Source organism: Protomyctophum parallelum (genome assembly GCF_964188405.1).
Source record: "Protomyctophum parallelum genome assembly, chromosome: 20".
Classification (NCBI taxonomy): Eukaryota; Metazoa; Chordata; class Actinopteri; order Myctophiformes; family Myctophidae; genus Protomyctophum; species Protomyctophum parallelum.
Window position 1 is genome coordinate 41,366,845 of NC_139718.1, and position 19,763 is coordinate 41,386,607.

At 42.7% G+C, this 19,763-nt stretch overlaps 1 protein-coding gene across 2 annotated transcripts; it reads right to left on the minus strand.

Annotated features, from left to right (window-relative positions):
- Window positions 1-2,723: 2,723 nt before the first annotated feature.
- LOC310878552 (piggyBac transposable element-derived protein 5-like) lies at window positions 2,724-18,476 on the minus strand. Of its 2 annotated transcripts, none has more exons than XM_083792890.1 (11): window positions 18,434-18,476; window positions 15,666-15,737; window positions 15,146-15,226; window positions 12,748-12,819; window positions 12,175-12,246; window positions 10,240-10,308; window positions 9,362-9,454; window positions 7,785-7,874; window positions 6,773-6,871; window positions 5,721-6,306; window positions 2,724-5,206 (listed from the first exon to the last, which is right to left on the minus strand). In XM_083792890.1, exons 1-11 carry the CDS (start codon window positions 18,459-18,461, stop codon window positions 4,081-4,083), a joined length of 2,388 nt encoding a protein of 795 aa, XP_083649016.1. In that variant the 5' UTR covers window positions 18,462-18,476; the 3' UTR covers window positions 2,724-4,080. The 2 variants fall into 2 exon arrangements, with proteins under 2 accessions (XP_083649016.1, XP_083649015.1); XM_083792889.1 differs by having other exon boundaries at window positions 10,240-10,350.
- Between the last annotated feature and the right edge of the window lie 1,287 nt (window positions 18,477-19,763).

A 19,763-nucleotide genomic window follows, 5' to 3' on the forward strand; every position in this document is an offset into this window, starting at 1 on the left:
CTGAAAAACCATCAGTGGTTCTCAATATATCATGTCAAGGACCCCAAAGATTATATGTAATATGCCGCCGACCCACCATCTGAAAATATGTTGTTCCAGGGACCCCCCCAGAAGCAAAGATTAGAGTTACAAACTGAAACTCTGACAGAATATATATTCAAAGATTTGAGGCACATTTTCATGATTTAAATAAAATAGCAGACCTACAAGTTCATAGCGCTGCACTCGGTGCCGCGCTATGAGCTTGTAGATCTGCTATTTTTCAATAGCTAAAGTATAACATACTGCTTTAAAACACCAAAAGGGCTTCCCGTCCTAAATGGGTTAAGACTAAGGAATTGTTGTAAATAGCGTACCCGCTACAACCCGCTTTTCTGAAAAACAGAATTATCAACGTTCACAAATACATGGATTTCTCAGTGTCTGTATAGGAGATAGAAGCATTTTGAGAGGTTAACATCGTTGACATTTATTGAAAATTACTTTTGTTTTCCCTAATGTTCATTTATAACGAAAACTCTAACAAAGGAAATATAAAATGTATAAAAAAAAGAAAACACATTTCAGTACACATTTCAGGGATTTGTTAACAAGTTGCAGTGCTACAAACAAAAACAAAGTGTTGCTGTATAAAGGACAAGTGGCAGTTCAAGAACAGCCATGTTTTCAATTAAAAAAAAAAGGGTTACACACTGTGTACAAGCTTGTTATATTGTTGTCGGGCAGAAACCGCATTCTCAATGTAGGAGCCACAGTGTGATTTAAATGCCTAGTCTAATATTATTGTTGTTGACAATTTATATGCACAGTGCCCACTTAATTGATTGATTGGGCGATGCCTGCATTGGTATTGGGTGGTGGGCGTGATCACCAGAGCTGGGCACTGCCACACTAATAATATGGCGTTTGCCTGTCACTTGAGTATGGGAAGTTGGACAGAGAGGGAGTGAGCGTGGGAGCGTCATTTTCTGTTGACCACATGTATGCAATTTAACATCTACGTTTAGGTATTTATCGTTGCTGGAAACTTGTTCTTCTTTGCACGCATGTGATAGTGTCTCAGACTCATGTTTAGCAATGTTTAACTTGATCATACTACGGCATCACACAAAAGCATCAAAAGCACATCTAGAAGCTCGAAACATGGTACGAAGAGACGCATTTCAAGCTTGTAGATCTGCTACTTTTGAACCCGACAGGGACAATGGCACCTGCCGTTTTAAACCTGTGCTCATGCTGAAAAAATAAGAAATCAATCACACTCATGTGAAGTGAGGGGCTAATGTTTGTTTAAAGTGCTCTAAGCAAACATTAAAAGTCCAAGACTTGGCTGCCATATGACATAATTTCAAAAGCGAGACGTTAGAGCATGCCATCATCATACTACTGAACTGAGAATGTTCCACAACTGAACTGAATTGAAAACATAGAAAAATGTGTCCAGACATTGTTTTCAATAAAACAAACAAACTGCACGTGGCAGTGCAATTTACAATTTAGGCATTTAGCAGACACTCTTAATCCAGAGCGCGATTTACAGTAAGAAAGGTAAACATGAGGCAATACATCAAATGCATAGAATTAATAATCTACTAGGATCATAGGTAAACCAATAACCTATCATCAGTCTAAAGAAACAGTATAATATCAAAGAAAAATTGATAATCTGTACATTGAAACTATATGATGCCAGATCGAGTATAAGTACAACTCGGGCTTTAGTGTAAAGGGTTTGGATATGAAACCAGATGGAACTGGATCCAACATTGAGGTTCTGGACATTTGGAACCGGATTATCACACTGTCGAGTTGGTATGTGTACTTCTGCTATACATTTACAATACCGGGTGGTTTGTCAAATGTTTTCATTTCAAGAAGACCCACCATAACTCAGAGTGTACACACGGGTCCATGTGCAGGCTACACTCTCTCAGAGTTACTGGCCTGTAAAGGCCTATTTAATAGTCCAAAGTCTCCGTTTTTAGGTGACCACCGCTATCACCGAAAACTACAACATGAGGTCACTGAGCCGCGGTGAAGCGCAATCCACCGCTCTCCCCGGCTCTTCTCTTCTGTTTTTACTCAGAGCAGCAGCCAGCTTGAGAACGAGAGAAGAAAAGGAATGAAATAATAGATACAGCGACATAAACGGAATAGGAAATAAACAGAAAAGGACCAGAAAGGAATAGAATAGAGGCAGATAGGCAGTAGAGAGAAAGCAATGGACGAATTTGAGTTAGTGTTGTTGGCCATGCGTATATCTTTTCTATGTCCGAGCATAGACATGGTAACGCCTCGCCTGCCTCCGATTGGCCTACCGACACTGCCAGCCTTACCAGAGTTTCCTCCGAGGTGGAAGATGCATGCTGGATGCGAGGTTACTCCGTGGTGGGAAATAAATAATACAAGTACCATTATATAATACAAGAGAATGACAGCTTGGCAAAGCGCAACAGTAACTTTTATTTTTAAGAGGCTAACTATAGTATATACATATACAATATTTTAATGTTGTTTATGCCGTTGGCCTGTTTATTTGTATGCATGTGTAAACATGAAACATTATTCATCTTTTCCCTTGATCGTTATCTTTTTTAGTACAATAGTATTAGTTTACTATAATTAGATTAATACACGATAATCAACACTAACACTTTAATTAGGAAAACAACAATCAATTATTCAATCAAAGCAAACGGCACAATTAACAATATTGTCTCTTCTACAAAAATTAAAGTTACAAGTTACTGTTGCGTGTTGCCATTCTCTTGTACTTGTATTATTTCCCACCACGGAGTTCCCTTGCATCTCGGAGGACAGGAAAGACGGGCAGTGTCGGTAGGCCAATCAGAGGCAGGCGGGGCGATATACGCGTTGGCCATGGAGGGTAGGAGATATGAGCACGGTGATGGACTATTGATGAGCACCTTCATCAAAACCACCGTTCTGGTGAAGAGGTCCGAAACCTCAACTATGAATAGGCCTTAAGGGTCCACTTGGAACCCCCATCAAGTAACTCAGAGGGTCCCTGGACATCACATTGAGAACCACTGGCACTGCAATAATATGTACGCAATACTGTATGTATAATTGAATAATTGAAGGCCAAAATTATATACATTTTACAATTTACAATTTAGGCATTTCTTAATCCAGAGCGATTTACAGTAAGCAAGCTAAATGCGAGGTAATACATGAAATCCATAGTAATTGCTATCAAAAAACATATAATCAGCCTAAACAGTATAATATCAAAGATTATGTAATCTGTACATTGAAACTACTATTTGTCAACAAATGAACCTTACATCTGTCTACAGAACATGCTATCAAAATTACATTTTAAAGTCGTCAAGGCTAAGGTGGAGAGGAATACAAGAACGCTAGCCCCAAAAAACGCTCGCCTCGGCCCGAGTCTAATCCGGCGTCGTCGGAAACGGTCGCCACCGGGTATACCTAAACGTAACCTCGGTAAAACTAACCTTATTCCCAAATGTAACCTCAGTAAAACTATGCCTAAACCTAAACTCATTCCGAGTCGACCTCAGCAAATACGAGCGATCTGCGGAAGAAATGGGGGCAAGTATGTTTTGGGGTGAGTGTTTCCGGTTACCGTTTTGAAGAGGTGAGTCTTATGGCAGAGGAATGGGAGTGAGTCTGCAGTTCTAATTGCATTGGGGAGTTTGTTCCACGGTTTGGGAGCAAGAAGGGAGAAGAGTCTGGGACGTGTGGAGCGTTGTCCTGGACGTTTTAGGCAAGATTCTGCCAGCTTCCCTGTGTCAGCTGATCCGAGTGAGCGGGAGGGGTTGTGTGGTTGCATCAGGCTTTGAAGATATGGGACATTGGGGGTGCCATACCTTTGGTTGCTTTGTAGGCCAACGTCAGAGTTTTGTACTCGGTGAGGGCAGTACATGTTTGCCTGGTTGAAGACCAAGCGTGCTGCGGCATTCTGGATCATTTCTTAAAATACAGTAATCGTTAAAAGGGAACCGTTAAGAAGGAATCGGACCATTAAAATGAAATCGGTAAGATCCTAAAGGACCCCAACCTCAAGTTGTAGTACAGTATGCCATCGCCATGCTACTCAAATCGACGGACGTGTTTGCCAAAGCACTCCACGTGCAACGCCTCGTTGCACTGCCTGCAGCCGTAGACAGTAGCAGTGACGCGCGTGTCGGTGCCGTACCTCTCCGTCACACACTGCTTGCAAAGCTTTCTCTTGTCAAAGATTTTCGCGAAGTCGTGCTGATCCGCGGGGAGTCCCTCGGGTGCCGAGGTGCGCAGAGGAGGACGCCTCGTTGTCACCGGCACGGTGAGCTCCTGCGCCAGGTCCTCCAGCCAGTCCTTGTAACCTTTGTACTTGACCGTGAACGGTTTCCCCCCCGCACTCTTTGCAGCAACGTAGCCATTGTAGCACGTGACGGACAGGAAGAAGAAAAAGAGCCTCCTCCACCATTTCTGCGAGCGATGGTGGAACTGGTAATATCCAACCATCTGCTCCAGCAAATCCACGCCTTTTATGTGCTTCTGGTAGTCGGCGATGCATGCCGGCACCACAAGCTCGGTGTGGTTGGACCCGGCCTTCTTTCTCTTCACAGAGCTCTTCTCGGTGGGATCGTGGTAATTGGAAAGCACCATGAGGGTCTTGGCGTCGTCCTGCCAGACACAGAGTGTGAGTTCATCCATCTGAGCCACTCTGATTTCGGGTTTACCCAACCAAGCGCTCTCGGTCGTTTGGTCCTTTAGGAGGCCGCATCTGTTAGAACGAACATCGCCGCAGGCGTTCAGTCCGTGTCTCGTCATCTCCTGGAAAAGCTCCACCCCCGAGTAGTAGTTGTCCATGAAAACGGACAGATGAGAGCCATAGTACGGCCTGGCAAGATCCATGACAACATTGTGAGCCAAGGCCTTCTCCTGTTTCCACACACGGCTTGCTGTGCAGACCTGGAAGTTTGCGACATAGCCGGTGGAGCTCTCTGCCAGGACCCACACCTTGACGCCCTGTTTTGCTTGTTTGTGGGGGAGATACCGACAGAAGTCGAGTCTTCCCTTGTATTTCACCATGGTCTCATCTATTGTCACAGAGCCGTTCACTTCATAGAGTGACTGGTATTGACAGGAGAGGTAGTCGAGAAACCATCGCATCTTCCACAGCTTGTCCGAGCGGTCTACGTCATCTGCGTGGTTATCTTGTAGGTGGAGATACCTGAAATTACACAGAGATATTCACACATGTATGTTGATGAAACCATATATGACATACATTGCTTAACTCAATCTGGGCGGGAACCCCTTTTGGTGTTTTAAGCATTATGTTATACTATTGAAAAATAGCAGATCTACAAGCTCTGGTCTGCTATTTTTTTAAAGTCGCGAAAATGTGGCGCAAATCTTTGAATATATATTCTTTCAGAGCGAACGTTTTCAACTCAAAACTTTGCTTCTGGGAGGTCCCTGGAACAACATATTTTCAGATGGAGGTCGGCGGCCAAATACAGATAATTCTGGGGGTCCTTGGCATGAAATAGTTTGGACGGACAGACCTCATGCTTCCTTCTATGCATGAGGAGTCCAAGCTGCTTCTTTTCAGGGGAGAGTTTTCCCGGCCGGACGTAGCGTGTGGAAGGAACACGTCATTACTATTACTATTAATATCGTCATCATTTATGATCATAATCGTTTATAATCATCCTCATCAAACAAAATATGATTTGTATTACCTCCAAATCATGGTGAACCTGTCCCGTGACATGACTTGGGGTAAATTGGTTTGGAAAAGCCCTTTAGTTTGTCGCCAGTAGTCTCTCCTGGCTGGCAGCTTGAGAATCCCCATGGCGATGCACAGCCCGATGAAAGTCTTCATTTCCATCACGGTAACGGGTGTCCACTTTCCCCTGGAGTCTCTGGACGGTTCTTCCGTTTCGCTCCTGCGTTGATCTGCGTACACGTTTGTTTCCGTCACGAGTCGCAGAAACAGCGTCTCGGTGAACATCTTAGAAAAGACATCCAGCGGCGTCGCATTGTCCGGCAGTTCGACCTTCACCCCCGGCGGGCGGTTAAACTCCCTCTTGGTGCGCGGGTGGTAATTATCGGTCTTCCAGTCCGCTTGGAACTCACCGACGTCCTCCTCTTCGTCTTTGACGATCACGACTCTCAGCCACCGGTTCTCTGCGAGTGGTCCGGCAGGAGTTTCATACTCGTACTCAGAATAACTGCCGTCCAGATCCTCGATGTCACTGCCTTCACTCAGTGGCCCGTGGTCGTCCTGTGGCGCCTGTTCCACTGCCGTTGTCCCTTGCTGACCCACTAAAACAAGGAAAATAACATCATAATAATATTAATCCATTATTTCTGATGCTCCCAACGCGTGCATTTCAGCGAATCGTGATGCATTTCACATGTTCATCAAAAACATCTAACATGATGTCAACTTCCTTACAGTATGTTAACACAATAAAATGGTAAATGGTGCATTTATATAGCACCTTTATCCAAGGTACTTTACATAGATTGTGCATTACATTCACCCATTCACACACACACATTCATATACCGATGGCGGCGGAAACCATGCAAGGTACCAACCAGCACATCAGGAGCAATTAGGCGTCCAGTGTCTTGCTCAAGGACACTTCGACACCAACTCTGGGGGAGCCCGGGTTCGAACTGGAAGCCACTCTACCCCTGAGCCACCACCGCCCTAATAACTTATACAATACAAAACAACAACAGAAAAACGGAAAGAAAGAGAGAGAGACAGCATGAAACTTACTGAGGTCGCAGTGCTCTTCAGGTTCCTCCTTGACACAAACAGCAGTGTCTGGATTTGGATAGGTCATCTTCACCTGCAGTCTGGACTTCACACACTGGTCTGGAATGAATTGAATTAGGACTTTAATAGTAAGGACTTATTTGATAAATGACTAAGACTAACAAGCCGTGCTGTTAAGTAAATAATCTAAAAGGTAGTCTTAAGAAGAAAAAATAAGTGGCCGCACACACTAGTAGCTTATTATTATTATTCTCTGCGTCCTATAATGAATAATCTCAACATCAAAACACCAGACAGTAATATGCAATGTGGCCCTCTGGAGTGAACGGAAAAATAGTGGCCCTCTGGAGTGAACGGAAAAATAGTGGCCCTCTGGAGTGAACGGAAAATTAGTGGCCCTCTGGAGTGAGTGTGGAAATATAGTGGCCCTCTGGAGTGAGTGTGGAACTATAGTGGCCCTCTGGAGTGAGTGTGGAAATATAGTGGCCCTCTGGAGTGAGTGTGGAAATATAGTGGCCCTCTGGAGTGAGTGTGGAAATATAGTGGCTCTCTCGATTGTCAAAGTTGCCCACCCCTGACTGACCTACTCCAACTGTGCTGCAGGGGTTAGTTAGTGCAAGGTTATGTTACATGTTCAAGAAGAAACACATATACATCCAGTGACCTTGATGCGTGTGTCAGAGGTAGTACTGCCACGATTACACATTTAAGTTGATGATTATTTGTCACTCAAATAATTGTGATTAAATAACGCTTTGATTGTGGGTTTTTTGCATGGAACATTGGAACGTTACAATTTGTATTTCCCTTTACCTTTTAGGCTAGTTGTAATCACAAATTGCACAGGGAAGATCATTTAAATATACAAAGAAATCACAGACGCAATAATATATTTTTTTAAACCTTTTCCATAGTGGAAATAGTCAAATCATCATTTTGGAACAACAGAAACGATTGACTGGTTATTCAAAAATAATTGCGAGTATCTCAGAACAGTCGGAGAGAGTTCTACCTGAAGAGCTGTTGATGGAGACAGCCTGAGCTGCTGGGGGAAGTGGAGACAGGTCCTCATGAGGCTGGTCTGTAGCTACATCCATGGAAACTGCAACACATTCAGTGAAAAAGGCAGACGGTTATGTCATCATATATATACCGTACAAAGTTCTGAGTCCAATATAAAGATGTGTTTATTGGCCACGTCTTTAGTTTTGGATTCGCGGTCCAGGCACCTTGGCTGGTAAATCCAGCATGACAGTGAGTGTGTCGCAGGTTCGAGTCCCGATCCCGACGAACTTTGCTGTGTGTCTTCCCTTCCATCTCTCTACCCGTTTCCATATCTATCAATAAAGGCAACCCCCCCCCCCCCCCCCCATTCTCATATTTTCATGTACTCTCTCTCTCTGACAATATGTGACCCACCGTGCATAGGAGCCTGTGTTACGGCCGCAGGCCTATAGGTCTGTGTCTGGGGTCTGTGTTGGTGCGCACAGTGCGCATAAAGTCGTCCTGAGGACTTCATTCCCGGCCGCTGTCCAAGAGCTGATCTCCAGAGTGGAGTAGGCTGGTGACAGTGCGCCCTCCGTGCAAAGAGAGCATGCACGGAGTAGTAACAACATCATGGCTAGAGTTTCTATAATGAATTGTCTATTTAGTAAACCCTGTTTGATGCTATAATCCTTTAGTAATTCGATATGTCATTGTCTGAGCACCGGGCCACGGAAAGCCTGCTTTTTGTACATATTTGTTAGATTAAATTAGAGTATGGCAATAGTAGGGTACTATTGCTTCTTTATTTTTGTTTGTCAGGTTAGTGTGCCTTTGTTTATTTCCCTGAGTTGCTCCGTGTGTCTTGTATGTTTGTTAAAGCCAAGGTATAGTAATTCCATATGTAAATATATTGTTTTCCATTATTGTGTATGCCACAGAGAGTAATAAACACCCTTTGGCATTTTATCACCTTGCAATAACAGTCCAGACTAGGTGAGTCGTTACAGCCTGTCATTGGATTATTATTCATTTTCGTGTCATATGAAAGCAGGGAATCATAGCTTCAAATTGACATATTGGTTGTTCAGTTTGACCCACCAGTTTATAGAGTAATGTCTTGCAGAGAAACAGCGAGTTGAGAAAACAGGCTTGAAAGGTTCACTTCTGTCAAACCATTTTGATAATAATCCTGATACTTGACCGGAGTGTTATTACCACATTAAACCACTTGGTGTCACACTTCACTCAGGAATATAATTACAGTGCATGAAGGACAGTGACAGTGAGTCACACTTGATTTCTCACAAGCTTCACTTTCCTTCATCTAAACATTAACATCAAAATAATAAATAAATAATATTTGTCAAACTGTTTTTTTTTTGGGGGTTTTTTACCGTTACAGTTGTTGTTTTTCTTTTCTATTTTCTCACCACTTTCATCTGCTTCAAATCCAAAATGCCATGTTCGCAGTTTAAATTCTCTTTGACACTAAACCAGTTGCCGCCCCGTCACTAGATACCCACTATCGGAAAAGCTGCCGATACTGCAATTAAAATGCTGGTATCGGCACCCCCACCTCCCCCTGTCCCCCCTCTGACTCACCGGTTTCAACAGGCTTGGCCCGTGGCTTGGCCCGTGGTCCGGCCCGTGGTCCGGCCCTCTTGGCCCGAGTCCCCATTTTGTTATGAAGGTCTTCTACGGAGAGAGAAGGAAGGAGACTGTTTAGACATCAAACCAAACTGAATGGTCAGATGGCTGCTTATTGAGATGGTCATAGTAACATTATTGACACATTTTGGTCAAGGACATGGCGTCACTCATGTCATGACTAAAATATTTAAAAAAACAGGAATGTGTTTCTTGTGTCCTACACATCATTAAAATAAGATCTGGTTGCAAAAGGGGTACCACACCCGGTCAAGTAATTTCCCCAAATTCAAAGTACCAAAAGCTAACTCTGAACTAGGTAAATCTGCCTTTAGCTTCTGTGGCCCTAATACATGGAACGACCTACACAATACATTAAAATTGACCACATTGGTACCCTTGCATCGTTTTTAAAACCTTGGTGAGCATACAGACCCCACAATATGCAACTGTTTTTAGATCGTTTTGAAATTTGTTTTAGTTTTAGCTTTTTTTGTTCATGTAATTCACATGTATACCTTTTGTTTTTCTTTTCCTGATCTTCTGATGTATTGTGATGTTTTTTGTGCGATTGTATTACTCGCCGTCACTGAAAATGAGTTTGATTACTCAGTGTAATTTTGAGAATAAATAAAACTTGAATGAAGTGTCAGTATCATACCATAGAATGATTATTAATTGTGACTACATGGTGTGGTGCTGCCAGTTGAACCCAACATGTATTATTACTCTAAAAAAAATAAAACCCTCACACACACGCCAGAGAGCAAAAAGCTACCCCCCAGCCCCCCCCCCCCCCCCCCCCCCCCCCCAACCCCTTTGCCCTGACTTACCGGTTTCAACAGGCTTTCCTTTTCTCACACCCCTTCTGGCCTGAGTCCCTCTTTTATTATGAAGGGCTTCTATGGATGAAGAGGGAAGGAAACTTTTATTATGAAGGGCTTCTAGGGATGGAGAGGGAAGGAAACAAATCAGATCAAAGCAGGAATTAGTAACAACATTAAGTTCAGAATGTCAGAGTGCATGTGCTAACACGCTCGCACTTGCATGAGGTTGTATAGCGCTGACACTTTAACAGCATTTAAAAGTGCATGCTGTATTATGTAATAAGTCTAAGGTAACGCCATCCGTCAAGGGTTAGGTCCTAATATGTCTTCTGTGATGTCTAACTTGTGATTTTGTTATTATTGGAGGGGTTTAAAAGAATACGTTCACGTTTTGATCTGATGTGATTGACACGGATCGGGGGATAGACCGACGCTCCTAAAGAAGGCGGAGTCTACCGGCCCGGCCAGGTAGACTTGACGAGAGCGAGAAACGAAAAAGGGAGTCTACAAGAAGGGACCTGGATTAGTTAGTTCATTATTAGCTAAATGAATAGTTTAAAAGGCTACAGGAACGATTGTGCTCGCTATTTGAAGAGGCTCGAGACCTTATGTGGATGACATTTATTTTGGATTTCCTTTGCTTGGGAATAACTTTTACGTTCAGGAAGGATCTTTTGGAGTAACTTTGTTTGGAGACCACGGAACTACTCGAGACAATAAGCGTGTGCGAGACGCGACTTGCGGTTCAAACGTGATCCATTCATTATCCTCACCGTTTAACCTGTCTGTATTCATTGATTTGATTGAGATAAAGGGGTGCTAAACTTGAGCTTTGTTTCTGCCTGTGTTTGAAACTATAGGATAACAGGGGCCCGTTTCACCACTGGCAGAATTAAACCATCCCGGATAGAACTTATAAATCCAGGTTTGACCAAGTCTCCGCAGTGTGGCCTGGTTTGTTCCGCCCCACGAACACCAAGCCAGGCTGAGAAGGAGTGACTAGATCGAGCCAGTCTTGGTCAAGCCGGGCTGAATGCACGTTCCATTCACAACACGTCTTCCCTCAGTGGACCATGAGGTGTACATACCGAGCAGCACAGATTTACCCATCCTGAAATGGGGAAGAAGCTCTTACGAGTAGAGACAAACGATATAATCGATAGAATATCGAAATCGGCCATAAAAATGTATCGGTCTCAAAATAATCCTAATTATTTTCACCCATATTGATAGCAATGTGGCCATTTACCGGTTCAGTCCACCCGACGTGCCCACACGTCATAAGAAATCCAACCGACGAGGTGCTATGACATGTGTACACGTCCTAGCGCATCTTCAATGATATCAAACGAATATTCTGATTTTTTTCCTTTTTAAAATGTTTTAGTTGGACTCCCAAGGCCACCATACGCTTCGCTTTTCGTTCATGCGCGGTCCGGTCACTTCCCTGTTTACCACTGCAGAAAGAATGCATCGTATCTCCTAACCCAGGGAGCTCTCCGTGGTTTTGATCTGATGGATATACTAAGCTCTTCCTTTCTGACTTCTATGAACGCGATGGATTATTTAGCGATATTATGGAAACGACAGCAAGGTAAGCAAGCAAAAAAACATTTCATTTTTTTCCGGAACAGAAGGGGCTTTACAGAGTAAAAGCGTCCGTGTCTTTCCGGCACCCCAGAGCTTCTATTTTGAAGGAATGCCGGCGCTGATTGTGTTAATGGCTTTGCACTCCGACTCGCATATAAATATTATATAATAATGTATTATATCGGAATCGGTTGATACCGGCTACAAATAAGCTGCAAATGAGCTTAAGCTTATACAATAAATACTGCCTGGTGTAATACTGTAGAACAGAGAGAATACTTTGGGGGGCAAAAGTGGATAGACCCAAGGTGTAAGTAAGTACCCCCCAAAATATAGGCTACCTTTACTCACCGGTTTCAATAGGCTTTCCTTTTCTCACAGTACACCTCCTGGCTCGAGTCCCTCTTTTATTCTGAAGGTCTTCTATGGAGAGGGAAAGGAGACTATTTTGACATCTCCTCTCTATACTACATTCTGTGCCGGCTAGGTAGAATGTGAGGAGAGGTTAGGTTGGCCTGCCTCACACGCCACACGACTTGTCTTAAATTGCCTCCTCATTTTCCACAAAACCTCAGCACCGGCTTTTGCCCCAACAGCGTCTACTTGTAATTGTTCACTTTACGGGATTTCGTCAGTAGGCGGCGTGGGCCGGACATGCACCAGCACGATATGTGTCATACTTTTCGAGCTGCAGAGCGTGAAGGCGGAAACAGCTGTTCTGCGCTAAGATTCCTTCCCAAAGCTGCAGAATAGATAACCTGAAGTCTACGCGATGTAATATAGGACAGAGTGTCATATAATGTTTCTAAAACATTTCTCTTTTAACCATCGCTTCTATGCTGCTACTTGCTGCCAAATGCACGTTTACTGTTCTCTATTGGCAATAAACCATGTAATCTCACAATTGCTACGTCGTTTACTCACCGGCTTCAACAGGCTTTGCTTTTCTCATGGTACACCTGCTGGCCCGAGGCCCTCTTTTATTCTGAAGGTCTTCTACAGAGGGGGAAGGATACTTTTATTATGAAGGTCTTCTAGGGAGAGGGAAGGAGACTTTTATTCTGAAGGTCTTCTACGGAGAGGGAAGGATACTTTTATTCTGAAGGTATTCTAGGGGGAGGGAAGGAGACTTTTATTATGAAGGTCTTCTAGGGAGAGGGAAGGAGACTTTTATTATGAAGGTCTTCTAGGGAGAGGGAAGGATACTTTTATTCTGAAGGTCTTCTAGGGGGAGGGAAGGAGACTTTTATTATGAAGGTCTTCTAGGGAGATGGAAGGAGACTTTTATTATGAAGGTCTTCTAGGGAGAGGGAACGAGACTTTTATTATGAAGGTCTTCTAGGCCTGGAGTAGGGCAGTGTTGATTTCGACTAAATGAAATAGAAACTAAATGAAAACTAAGCTATGATGACAAAAACTAAGACTATAGATATATTGTCAATTTTGTCAACAAATAAAAACTAGACTAAAATGTTAGGAAGGGACTAGTGGACAAGAGATCCAGTACAAGTCATTTTGCGACGCATTGTGAGATTATAGATCAGCTATTTTCAGCAAGTGTAAAATCAGTAATTACGACGGCATTAAGGCCCGCCAAATTACATTTTAATCGACTAAATCAACTGTAGATCTAGTCGACTAAAATCTTATGATATTTAGTCAACAACACTAAAATCAAAATGTGCTCTCAAAATCAACACTTATTTTATTGGAATCAAAATGTTCACTACAACAGGGGAAGTTCTCGTTTTCCATAAGGTCTACTCAACTTTACATGGCTCAGGGGCCACTCAGCAAAATTCCAAAAGTCCAAGGGCCGGCAAGCTAAAAATGTAAGTAATATTTTGAAACATTTACCATGTTATTTTGTAACAGACTACATGACTAGTTTAACAATGAAGGAAACAGTAAAAAAATGAACGTCTATCTATAAGGCCAAAACTAAATGAACAAAAAAACATTGTGATTAATGATGAAGTTACAAAATGAGGCTTCATTCACAAAATGTGAAGAGAACATATAATGAAGAGATTATCACAGGTGAAGAGAAAATATAATGAAGAGATTATCACAGGTGAAGAAAGTAAGTGGTTAATATTAATACTCAGCTGACATCACTTTCTCTTGGAAGTTGTAACAAACAACACAATACCTACAACCTTGTTCAAAACAATGAAAATAACTAAATATATTTGTATTGGTATGACCATGACGGGCCGGCGGCCGCAGATACATTAACCCATTTAGCCTTCTAAATCCTGACAGTTTTTCATGTCAAGGACCCCCAAAAATATATGCAATCGCCCGTCGAGCCCCATCTGAAAATATGTTGTTCCAGAAGCAAAGAGTTTAGTTAAAAACGTTCGCTCTGAAAGAATATATATTCAAACATTTGGGCCACATTTTCACGATAAAAAAAAAATAGCAGACCTACAAGCTTGTAGCGCGGCACTCGGTGCCACGCTATGAGCTTGTAGATCTGCTATTTTTCAATAGCTAAAGTATAACATAATGCTTAAAACAGCAAAAGGGGTTCCCGCCCAGGGGCACAACCTGCAACTACCAATATTTACAAGAAACTGTACAGGAAAACAAGGCCAAAGTCGCTTATAAGTGTGGTTGCACTTTACACGAGAGTGCAGTGGCATGCACAGATAGACACTAGGGGGTGCTAGAGCATCACCTGCCCTTGCCCTCTGGATAGAAATGTACAGTGTACAGTATGTGGACCATGGTGACATTGATCAATTCTTGATAAAATAAAGCTTTTAATATATTATTTATGCCCCAAAATCTATAAATCTATCACTATTAAGGCAACCGGACGGTTCCACACGCTGCACAAGGTGCCCTTTTTTCACTTGAGCACCTGCCCCTCTAAATGTCTGTGCACGCCCCTGCCAGAGGGAACTGAGCATGCAAATGCAGTGCAATCATTTCATGCAAAGGTGATGGTACACTGGTAGCACGTCGACTTTAAAAAGGGACACTTCACCCTTTTTGTTAAAACATATATGTCAATGTCTTTAGACAGTCCTTGATGCAGTCCAGGAAGTAAGTGAGCCCAGTAGAAAATCTAAAATATCTAAAACCACATGATATTACACACACAAAGACCGCAGGAAATGTTCTAAATCTTCTAAACGTCAATAACATATATTTTTTGGAAAGAAGGGTGAAGTCACTGAAGTGTCCCTCTGAGTCTAAGGAGGGGTCTCCAACAGAGCATAGGTGTTGGGTGAAATCACAAATCAGCCCTCAGCTGTACCCGCTTGCGTTAATCCAAGCAGCCCCCCCCCCCCCCCCTTTTGCCCTGACTCACCGCCGGTTTCAAGTTCAACAGGCTTTCCTTTTCTCATAGTACACCTCCTGGCCTGAGTCCCTCTTTTAGTAGGAAGCTCTTCTACAGAGAGGGAAAGGAAGACTATTGAATGAATCAATTCAACGCAGAAATTAGCAACATTCATTCAGAATGTCAGCGTGCATGGCATGCGTGCGCATGGATGTATGCCCGACTGTGCATGTGCACACGACCACATGCGCATGTAGTGAACTGCACATAATTACAGGAGTATATTGTGGTACTGGCTACGTTGAAATAATAGTTGTACAAGTTGTAATAATAGTGTTATATAATAATATTTTTTGCTGTAGTATACTAATCAGAGAACCACCTTATTGTATAATGAATGACAGGAGAGAGAGAGAGAGAGAGAGAGAGAGAGGGGGGGGGGGGTGTGGGGGGGGGATTATGGAATCGTTAAAATCCTAACGGTTCCCATCTCTTGTAAGTACCCCCAAACATATGGTATATACTAATACTATAGGCTACATTTACTCACCGGTTTCAACAGGCTTTCCTTTTTTCATAGTGCACCTCTTGGCCCGAGTCCCTCTTTTATTATGGAGGTCTTCTGGGGAGAGGGAAGGAAGGGGACTATTTAATGATGCATGAAGAAATAAATAACATTTACATTTCATTGGAATCAAAATGTTCACGTTCTCGTTTCCATATACATTAGACTCAAGTCATCCTTAGGTCTTTCATCGTAACTTTTAGAAACATAATGGCAGGATCAAAACCAGTGTTGCCAGATTTTGCAAGAGAAACAAGCGGCCAATTTTTGAACAAGGCGCTCAGGTGTGAAGAGGCCAGTCTGAAATTCAAGTCCATAAGCAAAAAGACGGGGCTACCACAGCAGAAAGGATGAATGCATTTTAAATTTGCAATACAATATAAATCATTGTCTTCGTGTAAGTAATCAACTGGGGAAGTTTCATTGTGATAACAATCTAATATAGGTATGGTTTTGCCCACTAAATTCATAATTAACGTTCCAATTTTGGAGCTCTGGCTCATGGACAAAGAACCACAAAGAACTGAACCGGGAACCAACCAGTGGAAGAGGGATCAAAGTGTTGTTGATGCAAAGACTCGCAAAGCACACTGTCCCGGGCAGCGCACCCCCACGCCTCCGCCTCCCAGTTCTTCTGCCCCTTTTTCCATACAGTTGTCACGTTTTCCTTTTACTTTATACCTGATGTAAAGAAGTCTTAGTGCTTTTCTGGTTTCATCCTCGTGGCAGTTTTTGTATTGACCCATTTACAAATGTAAATGTAGGCTATATAATTGTACATAATGCGGTAAACTATATTAATGTCTGTAGTTATTAATGCCTGTAGTTATATGTACATACTACATAGCCTACTGTACTTTATCCACGGGATTCAGCGATTTAACCAAACCGATAATTTAAGCATAATAAGTTAATAACAATATAATTTGAAAATGTAGAAAGATGTCTCTTCAACAAATGCATGGGAGCCAGCGGCAGGCTTTTTCCAACTGCGGTCCTTATATAATTCAGTGTTTTAGGCAATGCGATGCAGGCCTAATTATAATATTATGTTCAACTTTATTCATTCCATACCAAAACTCTGTCTCACTCGAGTGTGTGTGAGATTCTGATCTGTCATCTCTGCGTGTGTCGACACTATACACACGCAGAAGAACTGGGAGGCGGAGGCGCGGGGATGCGCTGCCCGGGGCAGTGTGCTTTGCGAGAGTCTTTGCGTTGTTGATGGTCTGAGGACCAAAATGTGCCACTCTGTGCCACTATATTTTCACCATGTCACTTTTTGTACTTTTTCAAAGTAAAGACAATTTTTTGCATCCAAAGAGCCTCATTCATCCTTCGGTGTGCGACGCCCCGTCTTTCTGCTTATGAACCAGTGGTTTAATAAATATTGCGAAGCAAGCCCAAATAAGCAACTACACTTTAGAGACAAGCCCCCACAAAAAACACAACACAAAGGCCACAACCACCAATATCTATGTACATGCAACTTTACAAGAAACCCACCCCAACCCAGTGCTTATAATAAGCAGACATGGCAAACACTGGTTTCTAAACTAAAGTTTGCTATTTTGGGCTTGTTTCCTAAATGTTGTGTTCCAGTGTGGTTGTGAAAGATTGTCTTGTGTCGGCCAGCCAGGGACCCCCGTGCAATGTTTCACATATATCCAAATATCTCACATGATTTTCAAGATTCTTTTGAAAATAGATGATGTTCAAATTAATTGAATATGGGGGACCCCAATGGAAACAAACCATATAGTGCTCTCTTGGGTTATAAATACTCTTAGCAGACCTTGTATTGAACTGTACTTTCCTGTGCTTTTTCTTGCAAACTGTTAATAAAATATTCAATCAACCAATCGAGCAATAATGTGGTTACTGGTTAAACTGATAGGGCGGCCATTTTCTGGTGTCACAGATTGAAAGCAGTAGGCTAAAGCACATTCATTTTTCCCATAGAGAAAATATATAGCCTATAAATATTGTTTGGGAACCAACAAAGCCACCCAGGCTTGAATACCGGTATTTACAACAGTTTCAAAAGCATGTGTTCCTCATATAACACTCAAGCACGCACGCTACATACGATATGCCAGTGGTTAATTCCCAAAGTGGGGTCCGGGGACCCACAGGGCAGGGGTCCTTGAGTGAGTTCCTGGGGGTCCCCATGAGCTAAATGATAGTTAGGAACCAAATGGACCCTTATCTGTAACTGAGAGTTAAATAAACACATATTGATTTTACAATATAAATTGGGGGTCCCAGAGTTAGAAATAATGGTTGAGAATCACTGCTAGAGCCGTAAAAATCTTCTCTTATGGGGTACCGTCCAAAATTCAGAAAAGGTAGCCGAGGGTCCCGAAAGGTGCTAGGAGGGGGTCCCTGGCGTATCTTTTCAAATGGGGGTCCGCGGGCTAATTTAGTGTCAATTTGGGGCTTCTTGATATGAAAAGGTTTGGGACCCCTGCGATTCGCACACATTAGCTTTAGTTGCCGTAGGCAACTTAAGCTTACCGCGGTTACATTAGCTTAGCATCACCCGATGCGGTCCCTCAGTCCCTACGCTCATACTGTAGGAGCTACAGAATGAGCGTATCGAGGGCTAAGCATCACACAGCTCCACTGTGTTAACGGATAAAACACAAACAGCCTCATCATTATCTCCATACGCAGAATCAACATTTATATTTAATCATGATATGATGCAAAATGATATGCAAAATAAAATCATTAAAGGTTTATAAACTGACCAGAGGCTTTCTTCTTCTTCACAACCATGTTGACTTTTGTTATTGTTGTATGGAGCTGGGATGCGAGTTCAGTTACTACGGGAAGCAGCTGGGCTCACAATTAGCTAATTGCCGCCCCCTGCTGTTCCGGAGGGTCAAACTGAGAACTACTGTGATGATTGATTGATTGATTGAAATATTTATTAGCAGTTTGCAGAATTACAGTACATTTCAAGCACAAAATCAATACAAAGACTGTAAACTGTGAGTGGACGACCCAATTAAGCATTACACTTGTTTACAAGAGGGTCCACCATGTTCAATTCATCAAAACAGTCCTTGAAATTAGAATCACTGCTAGAGCCGTAAAAGTCTTCTCTTATGGGGTCCCTGGCAGCCCACAGGCTAATACATGTGAAGTTGGGGGTCCTTGACATGAAGGGTGCATTCGGAAATGCGCCCTGAACTGAAATGCGCCTCTCTCTTGTCGTTCGTTTATTCAGTGCACTCAGTGCGTTGTCGTTCGAAAATCCAGTGCGCTGCGCACCGGGTGTGCAGAGTGCCCACACTGAGCGACCCTACCCTGAAGCTGACGTTGTAGCGGGAAATTGACATGATAGTTCAGTTGGTGATAAAAGCATGAAATTTGGCACAGATGACCTTCATATGTCCCTAATTGATAATCAACCTCGGGCCACGCAGAATTCCACAATTTTTCAAGATGGCCGCCGGTTTGCAATTGGACCTACACAGGTCTACTAGGGCTGTACATTTTTGATTTCACCATCATTTTGATATAAGAGAATATGTTCTGGAGGTATTTCTACCAAGTAAGATCAAATTAACTTTAGGTTTCAATGTGGCGGCATGTTTTCCAATATGGCCGTCAATAAACTGCATAAATGTACATCTGCTCATGGTTAATGCACAGTTGGTGGTACAAACATGAAATTTAGCACAGATCACCTTCATGACACCCAAATTCATAATCAACCTTGGGCCACACAGAAATCCTACATTTGTCAAGATGGCCGCCAGTTTTCAAAATGGCTGCAACTGGACCTACGTTTTGGACCTTGGCTCGGCTCTCCCGCACTGGCACATCCTGTCAATTCAGGTGCAGCGGTTTAACTTTAATTTGGGGCAAGCTAAACAGCATTTAATAAACTATAAAATGTATTAGCATTGAACCCCATGCTGAGTATCACAGCTATAGTGTCAACCAGTGTGCCCTGGTACTGCAATAACACAATAAAAACTTGTCAATTGGGCTTTTGTGATTTTGTAAACCTGTCAGCCATCTTCACAAATGGAGGGATTCTGCATGGCACGAGGTTGATTACCAATTAGG

What these genes read in the sequence shown, in the direction of transcription:
- LOC310878552 (XM_083792889.1), bottom strand. Translation starts at nt 18,461, where the DNA reads ATGGTTGTGAAGAAGAAGAAAGCCTCTG. An exon ending in AGGAAAGCCTGTTGAAACCG is followed by an intron (nt 15,227 to 15,665) that starts GTGAGTAAATGT and finishes CCCTCTCTGTAG; the next exon opens with AAGAGCTTCCTACTAAAAGA. An exon ending in TGTTGAACTTGAAACCGGCG is followed by an intron (nt 12,820 to 15,145) that starts GTGAGTCAGGGC and finishes CCCCCTCTGTAG; the next exon opens with AAGACCTTCAGAATAAAAGA.